Genomic DNA, 10,112 nt, shown 5'->3' with positions numbered 1-10,112 from the left:
TGCGGGGTGGGGAGTATTTTTAAAGTTTATCAAGTTTCAGGCTATTTGCTTTTCATCTTAAATTTTCCTTACTTTCACAATAGTTCTTTCTGAAGAGATGGAAACAGATAATCCCTTGCTTAAAGAACCCCAAGGAAAAGCTCCTTTGTCCCTATCTGACATCCTCAGTACAGTTCTCACCTGCTATTTTGATATTCAGATTGGCATCCAGAAGCAAATTTTCAGCTTTTAAATCACGATGAACAATGTTCCGACAGTGACAAAAATAGACAGCTGTGACGATCTGTTTGAACTTCCGACGGGCCTCCTTTTCTGCCATTCTACCATGGGCCACCAGGTGGTCTGTGTTGAAGAAGAATACAGTCAGTTTTCATTTTGGACACTTGGGTAATTTCAAAAGGTAGACTTAAGGAGGGCTACAAGGGGCCCTCTCAAGTGAGTGCGTGAAAGAGGCGAAATGAACAACGAGAGAACAACACATTGATAGTCCTGGTTTGCATCTATCAAAATTCATTAGTAATATGTAGCCAAACTATTTTAAGTATAAATCCTGTTATACAAAAGTATGCATAAGAACAAACTAGTACTTTCATTAGGAAAAGAGAGTTCTGAGGGTTATAAGGTGTTTTTCAAGGGTCATAGAACTCAGTACCTTTCTTTTCATATCCCCACTGCAGAAGATTACACAGACATGAGCAAACACACACATGAAGATAAGTATCAGAAATATTTCCTGTGTTAAAGAGGAGGCAAAAAGCAAGGCCCCAATATTCAATCATTTAAGGAAAGGGTGGACAGAAATTAGTCACTGCTAAGGGGAGAAAACTGCTCGATAGAACACTCTGTTTTGGTTACTATCTTTCTGCTTTCTCAAAGTTTTTAGATTTGACATAAAAACACACTTACTTGGTAACTGTTCTCTGGAGCGAACAGTGATATACCTACATCTTTATATCTGCATTTATGGGGCTTACCAAATGGTTCTTAAAGAATGTTAATTTTACAGATAACATCAATTAAAACCAAGTGAAGTTTCTACCAACTTAAATAAAATCATTTTCATTGGCCATGTTGTTAACTAAGGCATATCAAAAGAATTTACATGTGATAAAATCTATAATACTATAAAGCAGGCTATCCTCAATATTCAAAACTGATTTGATGGATTAGCAGGTTCTTTAAGAACTTTCCAATAATAGCAGTAGGTTTATACCAAACCAATGACATACATATCTTTGACTCAGTTCTTTATCAAACCAACAACACATATAGGTCATGACAGCTAGTGGGATTAGAAATGTCAGCTATGATACAGTTGCTCTGTTAGAAATGTCTAATGGTCTCATGAGCACTGTCCTTTAATCAACTGATCTAGCTGGGAAAAGGACATATTTGCCATCCTAAGCATCCTGAGATAGTAGGAAAGTGAAAACTGGGGGAATACAGATAAATATATTGTGATTTATCAACAGTAGTTTTGGTAAGAATACACAATTGTTTTGGTGACATATCACTCCCTCTCAGGACCAGTCAGGTGTATCTTTCCTTCACCACAAAGAGGAAGTTCAGGGTGGCACATATTTACTAGCAACAACTGCAAAGACTGAGCGCTTGTGGCAAGAAATGGCAGGGGAGGCTGAAGAAGGGGAGCTAGATGCCAGCCCATCTACAGAGCAGATTGTAAAATAATTCAAACTGCATTCTGACCACAAGGTATATAACATTCGGGAATGCAAATACGATAGTCACTTTAAGAACATATCTTATATGTAGATAATATAAATCATTTAAAAAGATCCTCTAAGGAATTACTGTAATTTTTGTTCACCACACATAAGGCTTTTGAAGCATCTCCCTCAAAAATACAAGTCATTGTTATAGCCAAGATTACCAATTTAATAGAAAAAAAAAGGAGAAAATAAGAAGTCTTCCACTTAGCAGTTAAAAGGACTAGAATCAAGCTTTCCCCAGGAGGTCAGAGGTGGGGATAAGTAAGCTCCCACTCGGGTGTGTTTAGGCTTCCAGTGAGGTCGGCTATGAACTTTAAACAACACGAAGTCCAAACTAGGGGCAGTAACTTAACAGAAGCTGTGAAAGAACTGGCCGTCCATCAGAGGTAGAACGCTATGTTTTAAGAGGCCCTTTTATAACAGTACCTGCTCCTTTGACCCCCTATTTCTCTTAACCCAAGTCCTAATTATTCTAATAATATGTTTTAGTTGCTAAACTTTGTCTAATTAAAGAGCTTTGAAGAGACAGCTATTCTTGAGAAACATAAAAATAAACCCTTACGAAGGTTTACCATCAGAAGCTCATTTGGCCAAGCTACCCATTAATTAAAATGCCCAAGAGACATTCGTCTGGCAGTAAATACTAATTACCAGAACACATCAAAGCGCTTCTTAAATGCTGCAGAATGATTAATTTCACAATTTCCAAAATAAGTGATTTTCTTTTATTAAGAAACTCTTTATAAATTTCTAAGTACCTTGTTTTCCTAAAGTGATTAGAAAGTTCTCAAAACTGTTATACAGGCCTGAGCTGCTGGAATGCAGCCTAGTTCTGTTTTATCTCTACAGTGACACATCAGTTGTCCCTGGACAAATCATTTATCCTGCCAATATCCCCGCCTCTTGATCTTCTAAATACAAGTAAACTCTGTTGCATGCTATACCCAAAGGAAGAACAGAATATTTGGGAATAAACGCGTACTCTGATTAAGAGTATCACATGTCAAAACTTTTAACTTTCAAAGATGTTGCAAAAGACATTTTTGAAAAGGTCCACTCAATACTATATAGGGAATACTTAAGCATCTAGTTAATAGAGCACAAAGTCCTTCAGGATGCTGTAGAGCTTAAAGGTGATTTTTCTATACATCGAATGTCCCTGTTAATAGTTCTGGTTAAAAGGTGTCTGTAAGAGCGCACTGGGTGATACAGCTTAAACTATAATACTTTCCCCAAAGTTACCTTCAGTACCCCTATAGTTATAGATACAAAGAAGACAAATCACCATTTTTTCCCCCCTGGACTCTAAATACACTTACAGAACACAACACTTTTTTTTTTTTTTTTTTTTTAAGTGTTTGCATTAGATATTTGCTCCCAGTCATTGTGTTTAGGGTTCAAGTTTTCTTCTCTTTGGGAGCACTGTGCTCTTCACATGCAAGCCCCTCCCAGTGGCTCAGTCGCATTCAGACTCACCCTCTGCTCTGATTTTTGCCCATCTTATCCCCCCAACCCCTACTCCCATTGGTTTGCTTTCACTGTAAACCCACGAGGTCTAGTGGGTGTGCCAGGAAGCCAGCGGCCTGCAGTGGTTTTCAGTCCCTGCTGAAAATCGCCTTTCAGCTGCCTGCTGACAAATGGCTGCTTTATATTCGTATATGCTCTAGAGGCAGGCAGCAAGCATTCTTCAAGTTCAAATGTGATATTTAACTTTCAGTGAAGAAATCCAGAGCTGTAGCCCAGCCTGGACTTAACACATAGTCACAGCATTTTAACAAATACTGCAGTACTTTCAGAAGGCAAATGAAATCAAATGGCTTCTGAATCCACTCAATATGCAAAGCAAAATACATGTTGAATCTTGTCAGGATAAACTCAAATTGCAAGGAACTCTAGAGTTGTTCTGCTTCTTCCAGGCAATTCAGTGAACTAGCTCTCCTAAATACTGAGCCACAAATACTACCCATATCCTCATCCCAATCATCCACACTGCAGCCACGCCCTCAGCTAGAGTCCTGCCCCCTCCTCACCCCCACCAATCTAAACAAACCTCACTTAGACACCTGCTGTGTAAAGTCAAGTCCACCACACTAAGCTTTTCTCACCATCAATCAACTACTTATCTATTTAGTTGCCATTACAGGTCTGGGACAAATGTAAAGTTTTCTTTGACCATAGCCTCACTCCAAACATGTACCCAGACAGGGATGAGGTGTCTCTTGGTTAAAAGGGAAAAAAAATGGCTCTCCTGTTTCAAGTCCTTTTCAAAAGTATAAAGAGTTTAAATTCTCTTTCTCACTTTCCCATGACCATGACTTGGCATTGGTCTTCTTTAATCTTTTTGGTCTGCCCTTCCTTGCAAAATGAAAAGAAGTAACTGATACTAAGAGATTTACAGACCCCACGAAGAGTAATATTGTTAGAAGTAGAGGAAATCGATTTTGAAGTTTCTAAAGCATTAGAGCACCAGCACGTAAGTTTGCTTCAGAATTCACTGTTTGTAATTTTGTCCCGATCTTACTCAGGGAGAAAATATCTTGTGGTACATTTAGGTTCTGACCTTTCAAAGAGCAAAAATACACAGAAGCCAGTCTTAGCTTCCCTAGGCCAGCTTCAGTGGAGTGTCAGAGGTATGCCACTAATGGGATAGTGGTGGGGAGCCAACATTTCTTAAAATAAGTCACTTTTCCACTCTAAACAGACAGTGTCTCCATTTGTCTGCTAAATCTACAACTCATAGCTGATGCAAAACACTAGCTGAAAATGAACATACCCTGACAGCAGATGAGCAATAGGCAGAAACATCACAATTCAGTGAAGAATTAACCCAGCCTAGAAAGGGGGAAAGGCAGTATGTGTGCTCATCGTCATCTTAGGTGACTACCTGAAAAAACTTCTGCCAATTCCAAACTAACCACAGCTAGTAGTTATTTGCTTTACCACTCAGTTCTATCATTTCTTCTTCCTACACCCATGGAAACGACTTCCTGTTTATCAAACAAACGCTTCTTTCCAAAAAAGCAGGGTGAGGCCAAGCTAACACAGCTCCCCCTAAGCAGGTTAATAAGAGTGCACTCACTTTCAAATCCTATTGTCCTCTAACTCCCAGGCACGGCTGCCACTGACCAGAGGAAGATGGCTTGTCATTTTTGTCTTCCTTGCCAAGAATCCAACTACCTCTTACTGGGCTTCTTGACTTGTTGCTGCTGCTTGTTACTATCTCTTTTCTTCGCTCTTCCATTGACCAGGCCAAAAACTTTTATGGCATCTTTCATTCTTCTCTTTCTCTCACACCCTGCATCCTATCCATCAGCAAATTCTATTAACTCTACATTCAAATCATATTCAGAATCCAACTATTTCTCACCCGTGTCTTCACTCCACTCTAGTGCCACCAGCCTCATTTAACAGCAACCACCTTGCTGCTAAATTTCTGCAAAAATCTCGTAGGATTACTCCTCAAAAGAGCAGCCAAGGTAGTAATCTTTTTTTTAAAACTTTTTATTTTGAGATAATCATAGATTCACAGGAAATTGCAAAGACAGCACAGAGAGGTCCCGTGTACCCTTCGCCCAGTGTCCTCCAATGGTTAAATCTTATATAATTATAGAACGGTATCAAAACCCAGAATTTGACATGGGTACAATGTATACGTATAGTTCTATGTCACTTTATCACATGTGTAGATTTGTGGAACAACCACTGCAATTACAACAGCAATGACAACTATTAGGACTCAGTCATTACTGCGTACTCTTCCCCTGTTCAATTTTTTGTATCAAAAAAAGATACAAAAATATTTCACCACCACACATATCTCCTTTGCACTACCCCTATACAGTCATGCTTGCTCCTCTATGCCCCACCATCCCTAACTCCTAGAAACCACTAACCTGTTTTCCATTTATGTAATTTCATCATTTTAAGAACCCTATATAAACAGAATCATACAGTCAGCGACCTTTTGAGATTGGCTTTTTTATTTTCTTGTGTTTGTTTGTTTTTTGAGACAGAGTCATTCAAGCTGGATTGCAGTGGCAAGATAATGGCTCACTGCAGCCTTGACCTCCTCCCACCTCAGCCTCCCAAGCAGCTAGGACTACAAGCATCTGCCACCATGCCTAGCTAATTATTTAGAGATGGGGTTTCACCAAGTTGACCAAGCTGGTCTCAAACTCATGGGCTAAAGTGATATTCCTGCCCAGGCCTTCCAAAGTGTTGGGATTACAGGCATGAGCCACCATGCCTGGCCTGATACTTTTAGTCACCATAATGTACTTAAGATCCATCCAAGTTGATGTGTCTATTAACCATTTGCTCCTTTTTTTTTTTTTTTTTTTGAGGCAGAGTCTCACTCTGTCACCCAGGATGGAGTGCAGTGGCACAATCTTGGCTCACTGCAACCTCCACCTCCCGGGTTCAAGTGATTCTCCTGCCTCAGCCTCCCGAGTAGCTGGGACTACAGGCATGTGCCACCACACCCGGCTAATTTTTGTATTTTCAGTAGAGACGGGGTTTCACCATATTGGCCAGGCTGGTCTCGAACTCCTGACCTCATGATCTGCCTGCCTCAACCTCCCAAAGTGCTGGGATTACAGGCGTGAGCCACCGCATCTGGCCCCATTTGCTGGTTTTTATTGCTGAGTAGTATAGCATGGAATAGATGTACAAGAGTTTCCTTATCCATTCACCCACTGAAGGACATTTTGGTTGTTTCCAGTTCTTAGCTATTACAAAGAAAGCTGCTATCAACAATTAAACAATTGTGTACAGAATTTTATATGAATATAAGTTTGCATTTTCTCTTTTCTTTCTTCCTCTCTTTCTCTTTCAAGAGACAAGGTCTTGCTCTGTTGCCCACGTTGGAGTGCAGTGGCTCGATCATGGCTCACTGCAGCCTCAAACTCTTACACTCAAACAATTAAGTCTGCATTTCTATGTAGCAGGGTAATTCTTTTAAATCTTAAATAAGATCACATCATTTTTTTGTCAGACCCTCCAATGGGTTCCCAGCTCATGACCTCTGACCTCACCTTCTCTCACTGGCTCTCATCCTACTGTACCACATATGCCACCTTGCTATTTCTCAAACACAGTGAAATACTCCTGCCACAGGGCCTTTGTTCTTTCTATTCTTTCTACTTGAAATGCTCCTCCCCAAATAGCTGCATGATCTTTTACAAAAGTATAACCTTCTCAGAGAGGTCTTCCCCATCTCCACTGTCAGCTTACCTCCTGATATTTCAATTTCATATTCACTTCCCCTCCGCACCTTATGATTTCCTAACAAATGACACATTCTACCTACTTCGTTTGTGTATTACCTGTCTTCTCCACTAGGAAACAAGCTCCATGAGGGCAGGCATTCTTGCCATTTTGTTCAATACTGTATCTAGTACAAGGAACGGTATCTGACACATATTAAGCACTTAATAAGTATTTATTAAAAGAACAAAAGATGATTGAACACATTCCTATCCCTGTTTATTAAAATTATTTCCTGAACCTTAGATTTTATTAGCAAAATGAATGCCAAAAGGTATTGCTCACCTGAATGAATTCAAGAGTCTTCCCAACTAATCCAAAAGGGCACACTAACATATATGACCTATCTTCATATATCCAAGTCTGTACTTCGTATACAAGCAAAAAGCACACTAAATTTTCTTCTGTCTCTTCCAAACAAACTAAACTTTTCCTTGAGAGTTTTGAGAAAACACAATTTCTTTGTGAAACACATTATCACAGGATATGCTTTAGTTTTGAAAATGTGGAACTAGAACTATTTTAATTTTTTTCTATGCCTCGTTATTACACCTAAAATAGTACTCTGCCTATGATGGATACTTAATAATTATAGATTAGGCCAGGCATGGTGGTTCACGCCTATAATCCCAGCACTTAAAGACCAGCCTGGGCAGCAAAGCAAGACCCCATCGCTACAAACAATTTAAAAATCAGCCAGGCAGGCCGGGCATGGTGGCTCACGTCTATAATCCCAGCACTTTGGGAGGCAGAGGTAGGTGGATCACCTGAGGTCAGGAGTTCGAGACCAGCCTGGCCAACATGGCAAAACCTCATCTCTACTCAAAATACAAAAAAAAATTAGCTGGGTGTGGTGGCACATGCCTATAGTGCCAGCTACTTGGGAGGCTGAGGCAGGAGAATCGCTTAAACCTGGGAGGCAGAGGTGGCAGTGAGCTGAGATGGTGCCACTGCACTCCAGCCCGGGTGACACAGCGAGACTCCGTCTCAAAAAAAAAAAAAAGTATTTCTAGACTAAGCATAACCCCAGGCAGCCTTTGAAATAGAATCTCATATATTACAAAAGGCCTTTCAAAAATGTTATTCAAGTTTTCTCATACAGTACCAATATTTCTCATGCTACACCAAGGTATTAGCAATAGTTGGTTTGCTAATCCTGTAACAGAGGTTCTAACCAGACGCTAGTATAATCTGCGTGCTCCAAGTCAACAGAGGTACCTTTTGATTTTTTAAAATATTGACTATCAAAATGTTGCAATCCTAGCTCTAACTAGTCTTCCAAAGGGAACAGCTCAAGTACATGTCTCCAGGGAATTTTATCTAGCATGAGATGGTAACTAATGCCAATACATAAGGCTAATGGCTTCCAAATTCACTGTTTCTAGTCACTTAACCTCCTGAGCTCCAAAATCCTGTTTTCAAATGTCTATTGAAAAACTTCATCTAGGTGTCATAAAGATATCTAAATTTAGGCCAGGTGTGGTGGCTCACACCTGTGATCCCAGCACATTGGGAGGCCAAGGTGGGAGGATCACTTGAGTCCAGGAGTTCAAGATCAGCCTGGGCAACATAGTGAGATCCCACCTTTATTTTTATAATTTAAAAAAATTTGACAGATATATAAATTGGCCGGGCACGGTGGCTCAAACCTGTAATCCCAGCACTTTGGGAGGCCATGACGGGCGGATCACGAGGTCAGGAGATCGAGATCATCCTGGCTAACATGGTGAAACCCTGGCTCTACTAAAAAATACAAAAAACTAGCCGGGCGAGGTGGCGGGCGCCTGTAGTCCCAGCTACACGGGAGGCTGAGACAGGAGAATGGCGGGAACCCGGGAGGCGGAGCTTGCAGTGAGCTGAGATTGCGTCACTGCACTCCAGCCTGGGCGACAGAGCGAGACTCCGTCTCTGAAAAAAAAAAAAAAAAAAGAAAGATATATAAATTTAACATGGACAAAACTGAACTAACGTTCTCTTTGTTTGTTTGTTTGAGATGGAGACTCACTTTGTCATCCAGGCTGAAGTGGGGTGGTGCGATCTTGGCTCACTGCAACCTCCGCCTCCCAGGTTCAAGTGATTCTCCTATCTCAGCCTCCCAAGTCACTGGGACAACAGGTGCCACCAGGCCCAGCTAATTTTTGTATTTTTAGTAGAGACAGGGTTCCACCATGTTGGTCAGGCTGGTCTCAAACTCTTTACCTCAAGTAATCCACCTACCTCGGCCTCCCAAAGTGCTGGGATTACAGGCATGAGCCAACGGGCCTGGCCTGAACTAATGTTCTCTTTATTTTCCTGCTGTAACCTAGTTCTCCTCCTGAATCTCTTTTACGATCATCTAGATGTCCATGAAAGAAACTTTGGAATCATCTTCAACTCCTCTTTCTTCCCCACTCTTAACATCCAGTTACTTACACAATATGCTAAATTTTCGACTTATATTGAAACAGTATGCCTCCTCCTCTCCATCCTTCATGTTTCCCTTTCTGTCCACCATCCTTTACATTGTTACCAGTTATTCTAACACATTTCTTTGGTCGTCTCATTCATTCAACTCAGAACTCTTCAACAACATCTCATAGCCTACAATATATGGCTCACCTGCATGTGTACTTGCTGTTTCACCAACAAGCTGTACACTTTGCTCAGGGTTTTACTTCTTGCTGGAATGCCCGTCTCCTATTCTCATTCCCATCCCCACCTGAACTTTGGAATTCAAGGTTATCCTTTAAACTCCAGCTTAAAGGTTGTTTCTCTGAAGCTAACCCTAACCTACTCACCTGCCCGAGAAAAACTGCTCCATAATTTGTGTCTAATGACATTTAGTCTATCTGCCTCTATGACATCAGTGAACAACTACATTACAGTAATTTCTTTTCTTTTTTTTTTTTTTTTTTTTTTTGAGACAGAGTCTTGCTCTGTCGCCCAGGCTGGACTGCAGTGGCCGGATCTCAGCTCACTGCAAGCTCCGCCTCCCGGGTTTATGCCATTCTCCTGCCTCAGCCTTCCGAGTAGCTGGGACTACAGGTGGCCGCCACTTCGCCCGGCTAGTTTTTTGTATTTTTTTAGTAGAGACGGGGTTTCACTATGTTAGCCAGGATGTCTCGATCTCCTGACCTC

General features: G+C 40.9%; 1 protein-coding gene across 4 annotated transcripts in view; it reads right to left on the bottom strand.

Moving 5' to 3' along the window:
• Positions 1-10,112, bottom strand: part of SIK3 (SIK family kinase 3) — a 124,913-nt gene that overhangs the window by 88,578 nt on the left and 26,223 nt on the right. For all 4 annotated transcript variants that reach the window (XM_017883105.1, XM_017883107.1, XM_017883108.1 and 1 more), the window contains exon 3: positions 181-342. In XM_017883105.1, coding sequence (XP_017738594.1) covers positions 181-342 — 162 coding nt within the window. The remainder of the gene's footprint in view (positions 1-180; positions 343-10,112) is intronic.

Source organism: Rhinopithecus bieti, unplaced genomic scaffold (assembly GCF_001698545.2).
Source record: "Rhinopithecus bieti isolate Rb0 unplaced genomic scaffold, ASM169854v2 scaffold_11964, whole genome shotgun sequence".
NCBI lineage: Eukaryota > Metazoa > Chordata > Mammalia > Primates > Cercopithecidae > Rhinopithecus > Rhinopithecus bieti.
Note: the sequence above shows the minus strand (reverse complement) of the source record. Positions and strands in the feature narration are given on the sequence as shown.